General features: G+C 42.7%; 2 protein-coding genes across 2 annotated transcripts; one reads left to right on the forward strand and one right to left on the reverse strand.

The window, feature by feature from the left end:
• Positions 1-529: 529 nt before the first annotated feature.
• Positions 530-17949, forward strand: hivep2b (HIVEP zinc finger 2b). Its single transcript, XM_018749699.2, has 7 exons — positions 530-705; positions 7353-12378; positions 12593-12744; positions 13774-13949; positions 14067-14168; positions 14562-15394; positions 15975-17949. The coding sequence occupies exons 2-7, from the start codon at positions 7663-7665 to the stop codon at positions 16497-16499; spliced, it is 6504 nt and encodes a 2167-aa protein (XP_018605215.2). The 5' UTR covers positions 530-705; positions 7353-7662; the 3' UTR covers positions 16500-17949.
• An 840-nt stretch (positions 17950-18789) lies between these two features.
• LOC108921719 (gap junction epsilon-1 protein) lies at positions 18790-20137 on the reverse strand. Its single transcript, XM_018731362.1, has 3 exons — positions 20099-20137; positions 19550-19732; positions 18790-19185 (listed from the first exon to the last, which is right to left on the reverse strand). The coding sequence occupies exons 1-3, from the start codon at positions 20135-20137 to the stop codon at positions 18790-18792; spliced, it is 618 nt and encodes a 205-aa protein (XP_018586878.1).
• Between the last annotated feature and the right edge of the window lie 388 nt (positions 20138-20525).

Below are 20525 nucleotides of genomic sequence, written 5' to 3' on the forward strand. Positions count from 1 at the left end.
TTTAAAGCACTTTGCCTGTGACAAAAAAAAAAAAGAGAAAAAAAAAAAAACTACAGCCCCCAGTTTATGGAAGTGAATAAATGTGTTATACACCTGAGGTAAAGGATCTCAAGAGCATCTGTTTCTGATTTGACTATTTTTAAGGGGCAAAGGTGGGATGGCATGTTGTTGTCCCTTGGTCTGAGTGAATCAGCCCTCAGCGCAAAGGCAGTGAGGCTTGTTTCCTGGCCAGACAGCGGTTAGCGCTTGGCTTGGTGAGGAGATGTATCAAAATACGTATAGTTGGCTGCAATTTCTGTTAAGTACGGCCCGTCACTCAGGCCTGCATTTTATGGTCATGTCTGGCTAGTAAAATATAACGTTTGTAAAACCCGACTAAATCACAGCAGAGAGCACTGTGAATTGTCTGGCTGAGTGGGCTGCTGAAAGTGTCTCTAAATGTGGGCTGTTGTATAATCCCTTCAGGGGCCCCATTGCTATTTTTGTTCCTGGGCTTGCGTCAAGACTGGGTATTTTCTCTGGTGACCATCTACATGAGTAGGTCTCCTAATGCATGCTCTATCACTGACCGACCTGTGATTGATGGGAATTTCGTCTGTCGTTTGGCTTCGTTGGCGACCTCAGACAATGGACAGCGGGAATCTCGGGTCTGAGGACCGATCCGAGTAACAGCCTGTGCAGGACCGGGGAGCTGATGTAAGCCAGGTTGGTTGACGGACACGTTTTCTTCCATGGTGTTTGTGGCAACAGAAAGGTGATTTCTTTGTCAGGAAGAAGGGAGGTGGGTAGGATTCTTTCTTGCCTGCTTTTTTTTCACGAACGCACGAATGCTGATGCTCTCGAGCTTCCGTGTCGGATAATGATAATGGCTCTTCTGCTTCTGATTGCGGCTTGCGGCGCCGTGATGCAACAGATCCCCTCCTCGTCTCGGCGGGTAGCGTGCATGCAGGTGATGTGGAGCGAAGCGGCGATGTAACCGTCACCTCGTCGAGCATCGGTGCCCAGTGAGAGAGCCGAGCCGTTGTCACGTTTTGGACAGCTGCGATGACATCTGCAGGAAGCCAGTTATTGCCTCCCCCGGGCAATGTAGGAATGCTGACTTTAAATCCGAATATCGACACATTTCTTTCCCTTTCATTTCTTTCCTTGAGATTGTACTCATTCTGGTACACCCCACACCGAGCATTCTTACACGAGTATAGCATCATCTTCGAACGGAGAGTCGCTCGGAGGTTCTTATCGCCTCGACTGCAGTACTTTCCCTGCAGCGATGTGCACGGTGTCTCCGAAGAAATATTGTTCTGCGTTTGTAACTCTCCACTTGCAAGGGAAGAGATGCCAGCCGCGAATCCGAATGACCTTGAAGTGAGTTCAGAGATCCTTGCCATCCATCACTCCCTGTCCTGTAGCCGATCCAGGACCATGGTAGGTGACCATGAGGTACGCTAAGGTCCAGTGTAGTAAGGTCCCCTCTCTGAGTCCCCGAAACAGGGCGGACCCCTTTTGGAGAGACTTTGTACAAACTTCGCAATTCTGAACGCCAGGCTGGGACTGAAATTTCTGCAGAAATGCTTTCAGCGTTTCTTCCCTTTACTTTGAGATCGGACCGAATTTCAGATATTCTGATGGATCTCTGTCCCAAGTCAGCCTTCAGTTACATTAGTGAAAGAATGGAGTTGTGTGACTCCTTGCTTCTCACAACCTTTGGGAGCAGCCAGTGATGCTAGTGCTGTAGTAAAGAGAGAGCTGCTGGAGGGACTGGGTTTCGGGTGAGATGGGCTCTGGGGAGCAAAGACACCGCAAGCACAAGCTCCGGGAAGAGCCTTGCTCTCGGGGACAGCGGTCCTCGTTGTGGTCAAAGAGGAATGAAGGCTGACCTCAGAGCTTTCTTCTGCGATTTTGCCAAACTCCTTCGCGTGGTTTGCGGCGCTGCATCGTCACTAAATCTGCCAGGGGGAAGCGGATCAGTCAAAGTCATTACGCCCCTGGGCCCGATGTCGCCTGCAAATGATGACCAGCTAATAAAAGTCAGTGCCTGGTACCTCCCTTCAACACCTGAGGCCAAAGTGCCGCTGCTCTCTTACACATGTGCCTGAGCTCATGCTAACGTGCTAACGTCCTAGCGCACTCACATACTTGCAATTGGATTGCTTTCCACGAATTTCTCAGCCAGATAAGAAGAGATAAAATGGAGGCATCCCTTCTCCTGTGCCCACGTTGCTTATGATCAGGCCATTTGTTTTTTTTTTTTTTTTTTTTTTTTTTTTTTTTTTGCGCCAAAGCCTGTTTGTGCTCTAAATTGTACGGGTCCTAGCTGTTACAGTTTCCAGGACTACAAGTATCATGCTCCACTTGCTGTTACTTAAAATAATTTACCAGAGGCTTCTGCAGGCTGGAAGGCTCCTTAACTAAGAAAACCTGTTAGTCACGTGGGGGTGTACATTAGTGCCCAATATTTACCATGGTGCCATTTGTAAGCAGGGCAAACAGGGATTCCACTATGTGCCTAAATGTCACGGTCAGTATGGAAAAAATGACTTTTAGGTTCTTGCTGAAAAACACTTATGCGGTGTTGCTATGTAGCTTCTTGGCATTGTGAGGTAGTAGTTTTAATCTCAAGGAGAAATTGAGTGAACTGGGATCTTGGAAATCTGTAAATGTCAACTTTTTTTTTTTTTTTCAATCTGCAGGATTGCGGTCTCACGCTCAAATCTCAGTGTGACACCGAAAATGAAACGTACATATTCATACCGTTTCCTGTGTGAAAATACGAGTGTGGCTATTTCATTCCAAGCAGAGGCAAACAAAACAAGGGACAATTCCCCTTTCTTAACATATTAACTCATTCTGCAGGTCTGAACAGTTCTCTTCCTGCAGGCATTGTAATGCTGAGCAGGCTTTTAATTAATGTCAATTGCTCAAGTTTATGCTTGGCTCTGTAAAAGGATAAAATGGTAACAATAATGTGTAATGCTGTGTAACAGTAATAATGGGAAAAGTGCAAGTGACGGCCAGCACCAGCCATCCGTAACAGGTCAGGATGGAGGAGCTGAAATCAGCGTACGATTCGTTCCCCCTGCATCCGTCACCAATGGAAACAGCCGAGCGAAGCCAGAGAGGATGTGAAAAGCAATTGCTTCAGACAGGATTAAGGTATTTGCTAATCATAATAAATGAATAAACTACGGCAAATTATGGTGCAACAGATGGCTCATTTTCCTTGCGGAAAGGCCGACAGTTGAAATAAGGAGAAAACCGTATGATTACGGAACGCTTTCTTAGAAATGTGCATGTTTTATTGTCGTGTTTGAAAAAAAGTTGAACACAATGAAAAAGTATTGTAGTCACGCTCAGATCTCGGCAGTGCGTTAATTATGCACGCACATACACAGGAACATTCAAAAGCATTTTTGTGGCGAAAACTACGGAGTGGAGCCAGTGACCAGACAACAGAAAGAAAACTTGCTGGAAACGTGGAAATGAATGAGAGAGAAAGTAAGGCAAAAAAAAAAAAAAAAAAAAACACAGTCACTTCAGTTCCCTTCTTCAGCAGTTTCCGCTCTTGGGACCCCAAGGTGAAGAATTGTTTTGCATCATATTTTTGCTATAAATGTGATATACATGACAATCTCAGCACCAGCTGAGTATGAAATAGAATAAATTCTCAAATGCTACAAATGCCTGGAAAATATTGTGTAATATATATATAGTATATGTACAGTATATATACAGCACATTTTAATGCAGTATTTCCAGTGCCCAAAAATATTCTTCCTTTTGATCTGCACCAGATGCTTGGCAAAAGGACTGTACTTCCTTCAGATGCAATACATCTGGCTATATGATATTTGTCGTGTGCAGATTTTTTTAGATAACAAGAAAATCATAACCTTAACATGTGGATATTGCCCGTCTTATGTATTCCGGTTCAAAATTTATTAGTCATACTACATGTCAAGAGTTTCGGTTTTTTCATTTTCTTCATTTCGCTGGGAAAAAAATCTCATAATTTTCATAATAAATTCCTAATGTGACTCTAAATAGGATTAAAAGGATAGTGTTCAGTTGTTTGACTAGTTACAATTTCTATCACTCATAAATATCCAGAAGTATAACAATGAGAAGATGCAATTTTATTATTGCGATGTTAGTCATACCGCTATGCTTTGCTTTGATTGTAGTAAAACATGGTATTGCTGCTTTTTCAAGGCTATGTCTCACTCCTTTTTAGCAGTACCCACTTCAGTGATGTCCTTTCTTTGGTTAGTACCTAACACCTAATAAAGACTCACCTCATGATTTACAGCCAGATGCAAGAAGGCTTTAAAAATAGGCTGCTTTTTGCAATGATGTATTGTACCATAATTCAGTGACAACAGTTCCATTCATACCGTCAACCAGCCATCAGGGGAGATAAATCTCTTTTCAAATTCTGCCAATTCCTATGGCACAGAATTTGTCTCTCTAACAGAAATTTGGGTGAGAAGAAAGAATTGATTTTGCTTACTTCTGCTACTTAAACTTTTGTATAACTTCTGCTTGTTTCATATTGGTTTGCAGTTTCAAGACCCCATAGCTGAGATTTCTAGAATGCTGCCGTCGAAACGGGACTCACAGCCATTATGAAACTCAAGTCATTCTCTAGCAAAGCTGTAACTCTCTTCTCACTTGAGAGAATTGCTTCGAAGGCCAAAATATTTGTAATGTAAAGTCATGCAGAGGAGGCTGTGGAGTTGGCGGTAGAGGGTGTATTAGTAACACGAGGAAATTCAGCAGATGGGCTTTGAAACATTTCGCAGTCTGACTCACAGTCCGTGAGACAACTGGTCCACTTTTTTGTACAATAGCACTTGTAAAGATGAAGACGAGACTCAGCTTAAGAAAATGAAGTATAAAGGCAATTCGATACTGGTTATACGGCGACTCTGAAAGTAGAAATATGAGTGACGTGTGACGTAATAACCTGCCGAAATAAACAAGTAATACCTGTGTTTAGGCGAGTAAGCACTGGGTCAGTGGTACACATAAAACAGAATCGGAAACTGCCAGAGAGGCCCGCTGCTTCTGAGCAATATTTCTGCATGCGGAGATCTCTGCCACCTCTCTGTCCCCTTGAACTATTTTTAGACAAGGGGAGCTGTACTTTCCGTCACTTGGGGCCTTTTATGTTCTTAATTGCTCTACGCCGGCCAGTTGGATTTGTGTGACAAGTACGGACGGCTTGAGGGGCCGGCCACGCCGGGGGGGGCAGCGGTGTCGTGTTCGGCAAATGCTTTGTGACAAAACACTAAGTGTTACAAACAGCAGGAGGGCCTTATGGCGCTTTGGCTGCGTAGGTGTCGAGCCGGCAAAGGTGGGCATGACAGGATGGTCCGTTCCCATGGTTTCCACGTCTCAGAGAGAGCAGAAAGCCGGGCTGTTAACAGCCTTGACCTAATTGCCCTTCGCAAAGTGATGCTTGCCAGTGACACTTCTCGTGATTTTTCAGTTGTATGGCTTTGCATGAAAACCCATAAATGCCCTGGGGGGGGGGAAAACATATCTAAGCTCAGGGACACAGAGCCTTGAGGTACTGGAAGCGTGAGGTCTAAGCAGAGGTGTCCAAGCATTATTTACTTTTATTCATTCAGCTAATGCTTTTCTCCACAGTGACTTACAGTGTTTATCTACTTACAGTTTTTTACCCCTTTATACAGTTGGGTAATTTTGCTAGTGCGATTTAGGATAAGTGCCTCACTCAAGGGTACTACAGCTGAAGTTGAGATGCAAACCTACAACCTTTTGATCTAAAGGGAGGAGCTTTAACTGCTATGCTACCAGCCACCCCATTATTAAACATTAATAGCACACAATGAAATAGAGGGCCTTATTCCTTATCTTAAGCCTTTTTACTAAACCTAAACTGAGCGACTGAAAGGAATTAATCATTCCACTGCATGAAATTGTGAAATTTCATTTAGCTCTTTTTATTTTGCTTGTGTGATGACTTCATCAAGGGAGTAGATTACCTGATGTGTGAGAGGCACATGTCTGACGTCTTCCCAGAAACATAAACTAATTGCCCCCAGATGGCTTCCAAAGTTTCACATTTTCATTACACTATATTTTAATGGTCACATATTTTATTTTCTCTCTTTGCATTGGCTGAAAGTGTTGTATAATAAAAATCACTTCAAAAGAACTTCAGCATTATACAAGGTGGAACTTGGCTTTTGGATTAATAGATTTTATCTAGGCCAAAATGTGAGGTAAAACATCATCCAAGACACAGTAGAAATTACCTTAGAAAGCAATCTTTTCCCAAGGTTATGGGATGATTTAAACGATTACAATTTGTCAGCATCCTCAGACTTATGGAGTTGGAACACTGCTGAACTTATTTAAAAGGTGATTTAAATGGAAAAAGAACTGCTTTATTCCAGGGTTCTATTGCCATTTTAAAATGAAATTATTCAGTACCTCTTCCATTGCTTCTTGGAAATCTTGAAAAACATTTTGGAAAATTTAATGAAGGCTAACCCAGTAATGCTTTCAAGCTCAACAGCTGGAAAATACGACAATTCACTCCATTAACAAGGGACTGTTTGGTTCCCTTTCTTTTCAGAAAATCCCAACAGTGATACATGAAAAAAATCCATAAGCAATAGTAAAAAAACAACATCATTCCTGCACACATGCATCTAAAATGGCAGCATTAATCCACCAAGGATGCAGATACTTTAATTTTTTTCAGGTTTCTTAGGAAGCAAAGAGCAGAGCAGTATTTTGTATGCATAAAAAGAACTCTGAATATATACGGCATTTAAGTATTTGCATGCATAGATTGTACTAAGGGTTTCTTTTCTGGTCTAACAACAAGGCTTATTTAAATTCCAGAAATTTAAATGACCCTGAGAACTGTTAACTAGTTGTCTAAGAGGCCACATCATGTTGCAGATGCTAACACTTCCAAACTCCTTTAGATTTGAATTTTTCAGAATTGTCTGAATTTGTCTTACACAAAGGTAATGAAATGATAATGTCCAGCTCTCAAAAATATTTTAACTTGCAACACATGAGCTTTCCCAACATGGATTGTTTGCTGTACCGATTTTATATTACCTACTAAAAATTCACTATGGAACAATTTCATATTATTTACATTTGTGTTTCAAATTCTGGTCTTTCATCTATTACTGTAGAATAATCCTAGGAATATAGTGATTGGAAAACTGAGACCTAGGAAATAATTTAGGTGGAAGATAATGTGATTTAAAGTAAAAACTTCTTTGAGAAGCCACTGGAGAAAAAGTTTTTTTTTTTCTTTTGAATGGATTTTGTCATTTTCTTACAGCTTACTTTTTCTTTTTCAGATACCCTATTAATTGTACGCAGCAAATGAACTGGATCATCTGGTGGGAAGGACCTAGAAGTGAACTTACATTGGTTTTGAAAACAAAGACAGTATGATCAGTGTGATCATAATGCATTTAACATTAAAGGAATATGCTGCAAAGAAAGAAAGTGTTTACAGTTATAAGAATAATATCTCCTAGCTGGAATCAAAATGCACGAGCCAGGTGTTGAGGAGCACCCTTCCAAAGACTACAGTTAATATGTCAGCCAACTCAGGAGATAGCTTGCCAACATTACCTTGGATAACCCCTGTCGAATAGCTGGAAAATGGAGCCGCCTGAATCTGCTGTTGGCCTAAAATATTCAATGGAGGCCCAAGAGAAGAAAGCACTTCAAAGTGTGTCTGATTCTGAGCCCAACATTAGCTCCAAAAGAAGCACATTTGCTGATTCCAAGCGGAAGGGTCATTTGCAAAGTGAAGAGCTGCAAAGATGCATAGAAGAGGAGCCTTCTGGAAAAAAGTTATCCTCTGCAGTTAGCCGGTCATGTCAAGAAAAACAGGGCTCACAGCGAATCCCCCGCACCTGCTCCTACCGATTACGACACTCAAATCCACTAGAAGCAGAAGAAGAGGCCAAGTCGCATGCTGAACCAGAAGCGTTGCAGCCTGCCACCCCGGAGCCCCGCAGGGTTTTCCCTCGTAGGAACTCTTCAAGCGTGTCTAGCTCTTTCAGCCAGAGTTCTCAGGTAGGAACAGAAAAGCCAGAGGATGTGCTCAGAAAGGAGTCAAAATCAAAAAAACCCGGAAAGTACATCTGCCACTACTGCGGCAGGGCATGTGCTAAGCCCAGTGTGCTGAAGAAACACATTCGCTCGCACACTGGCGAACGCCCCTACCCCTGTGTCCCCTGTGGCTTTTCTTTCAAAACTAAGAGCAACTTGTACAAACACAAAAAATCCCATGCTCACAACATTAAAGCGGGCCTGGCCCCTTTTTCAGAACTAGCGTCGGCATGTAAAAGTATTGATCAGGGTTCCTTAGGGGGAGAAGCAGAGATAAATTCTGATTATGAGCAGAGCACAGACACCGATGAAGAGACTGCAGTGTTATTGGACAAAAACAATCCTGTGCAACACATACAGCTCAGAGCAAACAAAATCATGCCGGGAGGAGAACTTGCATGTACACATCCAGCTGCTGAACTGAGAATTGCCCCCAAGGAAGTGCCTACTGTTTTTGCCTCGGAACAGATTATTCCATCCACAGCAGCTGACTGCCCCTTGTACACAGATATTAAGATGTCCCCGATGAGCTCTCTCAAAAGCAGTGGGGAGGAGTTTCCCACTATTAAGCAGAAACTGGCTCTGAGGCTCACTGGTAAGAATGGGCAGGACTCCGAACCGTCTATGAACCTCCTGAGTCCGCATAGCAAAGGCAGCACAGACTCAGGCTACTTCTCCCGCTCGGAAAGTGCAGAGCAACAAATCAGTCCACCAAACACGAGCGCCAAATCTTATGAGGAAATTATGTTTGGAAAGTTTTACAGACTTGGCCCTAGGTCTAGGCAAGCCATTGCAGCTGAGATGCCGGTGGCCACTGGCACAGACATAAATATAATTAACTTAAAGGACAAACCAAACAGAATGCCTGAATCAGGCATGGGTGAGATTTCCGAGTGTCATAAATCCCATCATTACACAAAAGACAGTATGCTGAAGCACCCTATTTATCAAAATGTTAACACATGTATAAGAGATGATGTAGAATCACAGACGAAAATATACTGTGACCCAAAACAGTATCCTGCAAATTCTGGCAAAACCAACGTTGACTTAGTGGAGAGTGTTCTTGATACCGGGTTGCTTGTAAGAAGCAACTCAGTGCCAACCTCACCCACAGCGAACCTCGACACCCCTCTGGCATTACAAGCGAGCCATTCCTTTGACGAAAGAATGACCTCTGATGGTGTTTTTTATCGGAGTTCTGCAGGTCTGAGGAGGCTTAGGAGACAAGCTGCGTTTGAACTTGTGGCCCAAGAGGGGAATATTGAATCTGGAAGCATTTCCAAAAACGTTTCGCTCTCTGCTGGGAGTGCACAGTTAGATGAAAGCTGTCCTTCGGTGTCATACTCTGTTGGAGTCGAGGGTTTCCATGATGCTCAGGTGCAGGCGATGCATCAGAAGCAGGTCACAGAAACTGCCACCAGAAAGCGCAGGAAGAAGAAGAGCATTGGTGACGAAGAGGACATTACTAACCAGCACGGTGCTGACTTTGATGGCTCTACAGAAATGCAAGGATCTGACTATGATTCAAAGGAAAACCAGGACACTTTTAGAAGTGCTCCAACTGGAAAAGGACAACTGTACAGTATGCACAGAGAATCAGATAGTTCGGTTATGGGTACAAGCATGGCTTCAGACATTACAGTGTTTGTTCCAGACTCCGAGAGGAAGGTCGGAGGAAACGTAATCTCAGTCATCCAGCATACTAACTCTCTAAGCAGGCCTGGGTCTTTTGAAAAGTCAGACTCAGTTGACCAGCCAAGCTACGCGTACAGCCGACTCACCAGTCAGTATTCTGAGCAGTCTGACTCAGACAAACCTGAGGAGGTGCAAATCTTGAATCAGAGATGGTCTGGAAGCCTGGAGCAAACACACCTGCGGACTGGCTACGAATTTGGAGAGCAGCAGGGTCGGATGCTGCATAAACTGGTTCGTCAAGCTAATATCCAAGTGCCTGAGATCAGGGTGACAGAAGAGCCAGACAAACCAGAACGGGGGCCAGATGCACCGATGAGGGAACCTGAGAGGGTTGTGGAGGAGTTCCAGTGGCCGCAGAGAAGCGAAACCCTGTCTCAGCTTCCTGCAGAGAAATTGCCTCCGAAAAAGAAGCGCCTGCGCCTGGCTGAAATGGAACACTCCTCTGGGGAATCCAGCTTCGAATCGACCTGCACCAGCCTTTCCCGGAGCCCCAGCCAAGAAAGCAATTTGTCTTACAGTTCCAGCTTCTCAATGTCATTTGACAGGGAGGAAAGCAGTAAGTCGGCCTCCCCAGCCAGGCAGGACGACTTTGGCAAGCAGCCCGAGTTCCTGGCTGTGCCGGGCAGTGGACGCTCCCCCTCTGCACGTGCCCAGCCCCGGCAGAAAGAGGTGCGGCGTTCATCTTCAGAGCAGGGAGCTTGCTCACTGACTCCTGTGATCCCGGAGATCCGCAGCAAGTCGCTCGACTATGGAGGTCTTTCTGTTTCACCAAGCCCAGGGGACATCTATACCAGTGCTTTGACTATGAAAGAGCGGAGACGAGGTTACCTTATAAGGCAAGCACCCTTAAACGTTCACCCTGAATATATAACGCAACACAAAGGCTTTGATATAAACGATAAGGAGAGGCAACTGGAAAATAGCGGTTCCTGTCAACCGCAATCTACTTGGCGTGCAAATCCTTCAGCTTTGACAGAAAAACCTCGTAGTGCTCAAGCTCATGATTCGGATCCATCCAAAAAAGGTGAGGACAGCCACCAAATTGGCCTTTGGTTAATGCAAAAAACATCTCACTTATTTGTCCAACAAGGTTTAGAAAGTGAGCGACTCTTACATGAATTCCCAAGCCAAGCCGTAACATGGTACCCATCGCTTTGCAGCAACGTAGTGCAATCCTCTCTTCTGTCACCACCAGTCTGGCAGCCTAGTTCACAGAAGGGCCACCAAGCATCACATGCTCAGCAGCAGTCAGCACAGGGGCACAGTGAAAAGGCATTTGGTTCAGTAACTACTAAGAGTCACCACTCATTACCAAGGGTTTCCCCATGGAATCTTAGTGATCTCCTATCCAAAGCGTTTTCAACAAACACAGGACATTTAGAACCAGTTCAGACTATCTTTGCCAGCCATAATGCAGGTTCCCAACCACCGTTTCCAAGTACATCCGTTCCTGTCCGAACTCAAACGCCCGTGCCATCTTGCAGCAGTGTTATGTATACTACTGTATCACAAATAGTTGTCACTCACTCTGAGAGTATCAGTTCAACTATGGTCATATGTAAAGTCACAGATAATCATTCTCAGAGTTCACTCATGATTACGGGTACAAAAGATGACATCGGCTTCTGTTTACCTCACATATTAGACAGTTCTAGAGAACACATATACTGTCCATCATGGAATGTTCCAGAGCCTGTGCCAGGGGGAATGAAAACAGGAATTCCTCTGACTCTAACTTCTAGAACTATCTCAACTACTGATGCCTCAAGTACTGGAGGAAATAAGCGCATACTGTCACCAGCGAACAGCCTGGAGCTCATTATAGAAACCAAACAGCAAAAACGAGTCAAGGAAGAGAAAATGTATGGTCAAATTGTGGAAGAGCTGAGCGCTGTTGAACTTAGTAACTCCGGTGCAACAAAAGGAAACGGGAAGTTCCATAAACTTGAGCCTAAGCATATCAGTGATGTAGGTGATGGCCAGGAGGTTACGCCATCATCTTCTCTGTTAGCCTCCTCTGGAGCTCCTTTACATCTATCTGAACCTTATTTTCAAGAGATGGTAGATACAACTATGCGTGCAGAATCTCCTGAGAATCTGGAAGTTGATGAAATCAGCCCAGCGAGCACACTCTCTGCAAGTGAAACGCAGGAAGAGATTAATGACAACATGGACAGTAAGACTCCACTAGACATGCTAGTTGAGATAGCAGCCAATCGGGCTAGGACCATTATCGGTAGCACTATTCTGCTTACTCACTCTGGAAACAATAAGCAGTTCACTCAGTTCCCAAGTCTTCGTACATCCACCAGTGTGAGTTGGTGTTTCCTGAATTACACCAAACCAAATATTGCTCAGATGACATCTGTTGCGTCGGTCTATGGCTCATGGTTTGTGAGCTCTCATAACCCAAACCCACCTGACCTCAACACCAAGACCACTCTAGCATTGCTTTGTTCCAAGCAGAGGAAGACCACAGAGTCATACACAACAGCCTCCATGTATGATCCTGGGAGCGGAAAAGTAGTATCATCACTTTTGTGGAAACATGCCTTTGATCAGGTGAGAAAAATTCCCCAAATGTGCCTCAATTCTCAGTCACCCAGGTCATGATACAAATGATTTAGATGTAGTGGTATTTTAAACAGTGTCTTGTTCTTCATATCATGAAACATTACTTAAATACATAAAAATACTTAACTTAATACTCACTTAATTACATAAAAATTTTACACAAATGCACACAACAATTTTTTTTGTTGTTTTGATTTGCAAGGGGAAGCCAGAGCTCAAGGAACCAGAAGTGAGCAAGTCTGAGAAGAAATTGAAAGAGAGTGGTGGCAGAGACAGAACGACCGAGGTTCACAAGCACAAAGAGGTCTCATCAAAGCAAGCTGAACCAAGTCGCATCAAAATTTTTGAAGGAGGGTAAGTGAAGCAAAGTGAAAAATGCTCCTGTGTATGAGTTATATATGAAAATCCTTACAAAGTTGTGAATTATAAATGACTTCTCGAACAGTATGTAGTATTTAATGAAATATCTTGGTTGCATGTTTATCTTTGATGTGTAATATATTCACTGTCATGTTTTAACTGCTGTTTTAGTTATATAAATGATTGTAAAGACAAAGCACACACGCACACACACACACACACACACACTTTCTGAACCGCTTGTCCCATATGGGGTCGCGGGGAACCGGAGCCTAACCCAGCAACTCAGGGTGTAAGGCTGGAGGGGGAAGGGACACACCCAGGATGGGATGCCAGTCCGTCACAAGGCACCCCAAGTGGGACTCAAACCCCAGACCCACCGGAGAGCAGGACCCGGTCCAACCCACTGCGCCACTGCGCCACTGCACCACCGTGCCACCGCACCCCCCAAAGGCAAAGTATTCTGATTGAATGTTTTGGGATCATGCAACTTTCCAGAGGTTTCTGTTTCAGTACAGATTACCTACCCTGCATATTTTTGTCATACAAATAATGAATTTGATATGAGTTCCTCCTATTTATGGATGAATTATGAATGTTTTATGCGAAGTAGTGCGTTATTTTAATCCTTGCAAAATGGAACCATAGGGGATTTATTTAATAATATTTCAACAAGTCTACAGAGAAAATGTCTCCTAAAAGGAAAATAACTCATAAAAATTGTGGAAAAACACATAAATTTTTTATAGATCCAACCAAGAGAACCTGTTTGAGAAGTCTGAAAATTTATAAGACTGTGTGCACTAGAATTTGTTTAATGATAATTCAGCAAGTCCAGATTGGCAAAAAAGGGAACAATGTTGAAAACTTGGCTCAAAAAAAAATTATAATATCAAATGGGTCTGATTTTGAAAGTAATCTGAGGACTTTTGAAAAGCGCTGTGTGTTGTTTTACTGTGTGTTTGTGGGGTATACCTCCATTTTAGCATTATCACATGTGGAATTTGGGCCCTTTCGTTTCAGGTACAAATCCAACGAAGACTATGTTTACGTGCGGGGCCGAGGTAGAGGGAAATACATCTGCGAGGAATGTGGAATTCGCTGCAAGAAACCGAGCATGCTGAAGAAACACATCCGCACGCACACGGATGTGCGGCCCTACGTTTGCAAGTTCTGCAATTTTGCCTTTAAAACTAAAGGTTGGTGATCTGTATCATGTTTGCCTTTCGAACGGTTGCATAATAGCCGCCTTTTACACAGTAGGCATTCTTGTTCACCGCTAGGAATAAATTTAAATTAATTCATTTTGCTTTCAGGCAACCTGACAAAGCACATGAAGTCAAAGGCCCACATGAAGAAATGCATGGAGCTCGGCGTGTCTCTGTCGTCCGTGGAAACCGTGGAAGTTGAAGAAGCTGGTATGAAGTAGACCTTTTGTACATTGCATTTTTATTTATAAACTTCATATGGCTTCCCCTGAGGTATGAAGAACGAATTGGAGTTTGTTCCTTAGGAACACTTTTTTGTTTTTCCAGAAATATTTGCTTTACTTCATTACAACACTTCAAAAGAAGTTGTAAAGTGTTAATCTGAAACAGTTTTTTCCATGGTATTTATTCTGAACTGGTCATGTAAAATTTTACCCAGCAGTATAAATGGGTAAATCATTGTTGGTCACTTTGGAGAAAAGCTAAAATAATACATTTAAATGTTGTGTCATGTGACATGTAACAGAAGACTATCCTTCTGTAAACATTAGAGGGTAAATCTTTACGGGTAGAAGGTTTACATACTGTCTTTCCTCTTTGAAGACAATACTGACGATGGACAGACGGTCTCTTGGAAGATGCGTTCGACTGCCGTCATCGCAGAGCACCAGTTCTCTGACGCCGACGACTCTGATGGGGCGGAGGAGGAAGGCGATGAAAACGATGAGGACGACGACGAGGACGACGAGTACGATGGCGACTCCACGCCCAGGACCCGTTCCAGAAGCACCAGCCCGCAGCCCTGCGGTACCCCCTGTGCGCCCGTCACAGCTTCTGCTGCGTCCCAGAGGCCTGCTCCTGATCTTCCGGGCCCTGCTTCAAAGAAGGCATCGTTCTTCAGCCTACCGAGCATCGAGGCTCAACAGAAAAGTGAGACTCGTGCTGTGGAGTGTCAGAGGACTCTGCAGGGGGCGCTGAGCGATGAGTCCTGGAGAAATACCACCAGTTCCTCAGATAAACTCCACGCATCGTCTGTGGAATTCTCACCTGGTCTGCCCTCTCCTGGCTGTGATTCCTCACCCCAGCGGGAGTCCTCTCCTGCTCCTCAGAGGTGCCTGTGTCCCTCGAGAGAACTGCCACACCAGGGGACACTGAGGGTGCATGTTTCTCCCAAAAAGAACACCTGCACTAGGAGGGGCCTCTCTCCACGAGGACATCCCTCATGCGCCTCGCTCCCAAGGCCTGTGTCACCTGGTAAGGACATCACCTACAGACGAGAGCTGTCTCCCAGGAGCCGGCACAAAGGAGCCATCAGGCCTGTATCTCCTCGTAGAGGAACACATCACCACAGCGCCCCCTGGGGATCAGGACAGCATCTACACTCTGAATTGCCCCCATATGGAAAGACCAGTGAAAGTTCCCCTGAAGTGGATATGGTATGTATTTTCACTTCAATAATAATAATAATAATACTAATAATAATAATAATAATAATAATAATAAATTAAACTAATTAAAGCATTGCTTTTACCATAATTTTATGTTTTCAAGATGCCAGTATTTATAGCATGTCTACGCTGCCTATAAAAAACATGAACCCCTTTGGACTTTTTCACATTTTCTTGTGTTACCACATAAAACCATGACGAATCTGAACGAGAATGTTTGCCACTCATCAATATAAAGAATTCTATAATGTCAAAGTGAAGAAGTCCTTACTGAAGGACATGTTACTAAATTAATTAAAAATAAAAAACATGAAATAATTGAATGCATAATTCATTCACTCCCTTTCTTTGACACACTTCAATTGCCAAAGTAACCAAATCTCTTCTCCAAGTCACATTATTGCTTAGTTGGAGTCCATCTGTTTCAGGCATTTCACATGATTTTTAGAAATTAATACCCCTATGTCTAGGAGCTGCATAACGGAGGGGTTGTAACTTTAATTCTGGCTAACTGTAGATGACTGAGGGACGGCAATAATAAACTTTTCAATTTGGAAATTTTTCGCAGGATCCAAAGAAGAACTCACAAACCCTGCAGCCTCCTGTGGAAAGTTACCGTGGTCAGGAATGCCCGGGGATCCAGCAAGGCCTCTTTAGCCACCTTCCCCCACACTCCCGGCTGCAGGTACATACGCTGGTTCCTGTCGTTCCCATTGGGGGGATCCAGATCGTGCACGCTGTCCCTCCTTCTGCAGCGAGTCCACTTGGAGGTGTGCCATCAGAACCCAGCCCCTCCAGAGCTTCCTCACACCTTTCTTGTGAGGCTGGCAGTAAAGCCCTAGGAGACACTTCCAGGGAGCCAGAGGAGGCTGGTGCCGGGCGGTCACGGTCCCCCCAAGAGTCCCAGGAGGACATGGGAGACACTGCGGAGAAGGCTGATACCCCAGATGAATCTGTACAGAGCTGTGTGAAAGCCATCGCCTCCCTCAGGATCAGCTCGGGGGAGTCCCCAGCGCAGCCCCCAAGTGAGCTGAGCTCTCATCCTCATCCAGCCTCCCCAGAAACTGAACAGGTCAAAGGTTCAAGACTCTAGTGGTTCCAACATCATGGAGTCACTGACTCCACTCTCAGTATCTGAGAAAGACTGGCTGCACCCCACTAGACCTGCTGCCTTCTGCGGTAAAACTTTTGGGAATTAAATACTCCGAAATGACCGTAGGTCATTGCTAATAAGCACAAGAATAAGATTACAGATTGAAAAAAAAAAAAAAAAAAAAACTGAAAAAGGTGGATATGAAGCCAGGAAATCCATATATAATATAGACAATGCAGGTAAGAAGAATTCTCTGCATAAACACAAAGACGAATTTTGTAGTTTTAATGTAAGTACTGTAATGCATGTCTTTCTAAGCATTTGATTCCACTAATTTAAATTTGAAAAGTGATTGTATAAGGGTATACTGTATATACATGTAGGTCACTTGGCCAAAAGAGTCATGGAGCTGTTTGTCTTCTCTGCTACTTCAAAATGTAAAGATTTCTGTGCCTCTTGTCTTTGTTCTGTCAAGTCTATATTCCAAATGGAAGGCTGTAAATATATCAGGTCTGTGTATCCTCTTTGTAATAAATGTAATTTACCTTCTTTGTTGGACATGAGTTTGAATGATGCTAAGTGTCAATACACATAAGGTTGCACTAAAACATATTTTTACATGAATGATGTCAAAGTATTTTTGTGTACAGCTCCAACACCGAAATAATATTTGCTAAATGTAAGATACTTACAGTAATTGTACATTATCCTTAATGTTGACCCTTTGTTATGTATGTTCTCCAGGCTTGAACAGAATAACAAATATGTATAGTGTAAAATTGCTTTATGTATCATAAATGTATTGTATGTATAATGGGTAGAACTTTTTAATGTTTTCTGGGTTGGTTACAAGTAATTTGTAGAACACAGGAGAAGCGTATATGTACTGTACATGACACTTTATTGGGAAAGCCGATTGCTTAAGGTATGTCCAGGTATTTGCACTTATTAATGTAATATGTAATGGAATGTAAGTGGTAGCATTTTCAATGCTTGTTGTTAAATGCCTTTAAAAATGCAAAGTAAAGGAAGTGTCTTTTCCTGACTACAATGGCATGATCTTTAAAGGCATGAATTGCTGTAAGTGAGGAAAAGACATTGTTTCAAAGTGTGTTAGCCTTAATTAGCCCCCACCCACACCACCCTGCTTTCCATCATGCGGTTGCACTCACTGATACGTTTTTATTTATTTGTATATAATTACGTCCTTGTATTTGTAACCTGGAATTTACATTGGTTAAATATTTGAAGATTTCAGAGGTCAGTCACAGAGACAAACAGGACACTACCAATACCCTCAGAATATCAGATTTAAGTTCAACTGAAACATATATATTTTCCTGACTTGCTTATTTCTCTATTATATATAGAATTTTGTGGCTCTTGCTTTGTAACCTGACTGTGCATTACTTCTGTATCGCTGTATTAATAAATGGAAAGAAGATAAACCAAAGGCACATGAAGACTGAGTTGTATAATTGTCCAAGAATTGCTTTCTGCCGTTTTTGTCCTTTTTGGGGGTTTTTGACATTCAGCTTTAGATAACTTGATGACAAAATAATTATGCACCAAAGACACTGGATGCATACTTTTAATATTTTTCTAATAACATCTTTCAGGCAACAAGACAAAGGTAAACTTAAAAGTGACACTGCATAAACATTACAGGCATTTTTAAGTTCTAATTTTGTGAAAACAAATCAACATGTATGTATATATATAATATGTATAGCAATAAAATTATAGATTGTTTTATTTGTATATGTTGCTGAGAAATTTCTATAACAATATATAATGGAAATATTTTTCAAAAACTAAAAGTACATTGTTCACAAACATCCACACACCTGACCATACTTGGTGTAACTATGTATGGACAATAGAATGCAATGCATTTTTACAAATTATATTGGTAAATATACTCCTGGTCACATACACTGACAGGGAAGCTAGAAATTCTTAAGATGTCTGTCATCTACAGTAACATTGATGTATGGTGTTAGGCACAGTAGTAAAATAATTTTTTTAAATAAATATAGTATGATTACACTAACATAGTACTTCTTATGTACCTGAGAGCTGAGGTTTTTATAAAGTGGATGGATGCCTGATTAGGACAAAAAAAAAAACACTAAATAAAAAGATGCAATATTTCACCATTTACATCACATACAGCAGCCAATATTATCTCAAATAACCTTTTGAAAGTCATGTTTTTTTTTGTACAATTTAAAATAGTTCATTTTATTAATACGTTTAATCAGACTATTAAGATGTAAATAAAACGAGGTTAGCGACTGCTCAAGTAACCAAACTTTCTGCAGAGAATTTCAAAAATCTCAGCTACACACAAGACTACAGTAATGACGGTGAAGGTGTACATTGCGCCGAGGAAGATTGTCTTCTCAAAATGCTCAGGCACCATGCACTTAGTGAAGCTAAAGATTTTATCCAGGGCGCTCATGTCACACATGTAAAGGGGATGAACTCGGAATCCGAAAAGGTGACTTTGCAACCAGAAGGCTGCAACCTCAAGGGCGATCCTCAGCAGGACAGAGATGATGTAACAGATCATGTAGCTGGACTGTAGGAGAATGTCTTCTTGGTCAATGTTCTTACAAGCAGCATAGAGATGGAATATAGCTCCTGGAACCAAAACTGTCACTAGTTGTAATGCCCAATATACCTGCAGCAAAAAACATAAATCTCACTGTTCAGACAACATTGCAGGATATTCCACTAATAATACTGTAGTATATTAACAACAATGCTCAGAGTTGTTGCTAGTGGGTTGACTGGTGGTGATTGTTCTAGGGACCCACACCCGGAGAGGGGCCATCAAAATTCCAGTAGGAATTAACTTATTATTGGGGGGGGACGACAATATTCTTTAAAGGAACCCAGAATACATAGCCATTCCACTGCTGACACTGAGACAAGAAACTTAACTTTTGAAGGGAAAGGTATGGAAATTTTACTAAAATCCAAGTAGACTTGTTATTTAATATTTCACTTTAAATAACATGCCTGCAGCTCTGTGCTTCATTTACCTGCGGTGTTATTGGCCGAAACTGGTTGTAACAGAACACGTTGACCTCCCTCCGGTCCCGATCACAACTGAAGTGTAGAGCTTCATTGCCATAAACTGCGAATCCCAAGACCCCAAGGAAGAACATTCGCACCGAGCCAAAGAAGAGGGTGTGGAACTGACCGAATACCGTTGGAGGCCTGAGCTAAGATATAAATAAATAAAGATGAGATGAACTTCATGATACAGCTTCTCGTAAACTCTGCAATCCAATAAACCCTGGAAGACAACTGATTTCAAGTGCCAGTGTTTACATATACAAAATACATCTCTACTTTATTTTAAGAAGTCGCTCCCTACTACATCATGTCACTATGCTCTCCACATTGATGCTTTGATTTAGCTCAAAGCTCTCGCATACAGCACAGCTTCATGAAACCCTCACTGACCCAACAGCACATCCCTCATACTTCTGCAACAGCACATGGTTCAGAAAAGCAATTTTTCTGAATCCACAGCGATTACCGTGTTTACTCGTGTTACTGTGGTTAGCCTGTGATGCCGTACTTACACATCCTTCATAAAAGTTTCTGATGTAGTTCAGAGACATGACCCGGCCGCAGGCTCCGCAGCTACAGTGGCAGTGTGTTGCGTGTCCGTCATTGTCAGCCCGTTTGCTCTGTGCAGCCTCTAGCTGTGATTCCTCTGCTGCTGAAAGCCCTTGCCGATGCACATTTCCCTTTCATATGCAGCGCCTTTATCAATTTACCCGCCCCCTCCGCCAAAAAAAAGAAAAAAAAAAACAAAAGCATGCGGCCCCACAATAATCCCTTACTGGACCCCGTCAGCAAAAACACAAGGGACAATAGAGCACAACAGTGAGTGAACAGACATGCAGCAAAATGCAGTGGAATGGCTGCACTTGAGCGCAAATATTATTGAGTCATCTGTTCGTAAAATCCAAAACAAATGTAAATGTCATAAAGCTGGCGGCATCT

This window comes from Scleropages formosus, chromosome 15, assembly GCF_900964775.1.
Source record: "Scleropages formosus chromosome 15, fSclFor1.1, whole genome shotgun sequence".
In the NCBI taxonomy this organism is placed as follows: Eukaryota; Metazoa; Chordata; class Actinopteri; order Osteoglossiformes; family Osteoglossidae; genus Scleropages; species Scleropages formosus.

Coding starts and splice junctions, on each gene's coding strand:
- hivep2b (XM_018749699.2), top strand. CDS start 7,663: ATGGAGCCGCCTGAATCTGCTGTTGGCCTAAAATATTCAATGGAGGCC. Junction 12,745..13,773: donor ATCAAAATTTTTGAAGGAGG/GTAAGTGAAGCA, acceptor CTTTCGTTTCAG/GTACAAATCCAACGAAGACT. Junction 14,169..14,561: donor CGTGGAAGTTGAAGAAGCTG/GTATGAAGTAGA, acceptor TCCTCTTTGAAG/ACAATACTGACGATGGACAG.
- LOC108921719 (XM_018731362.1), bottom strand. CDS start 20,137: ATGTCTCTGAACTACATCAGAAACTTTTATGAAGGATGT. Junction 19,733..20,098: donor GAAACTTTTATGAAGGATGT/GTAAGTACGGCA, acceptor TTTATATCTTAG/CTCAGGCCTCCAACGGTATT. Junction 19,186..19,549: donor TTCGGCCAATAACACCGCAG/GTAAATGAAGCA, acceptor TTTTTGCTGCAG/GTATATTGGGCATTACAACT.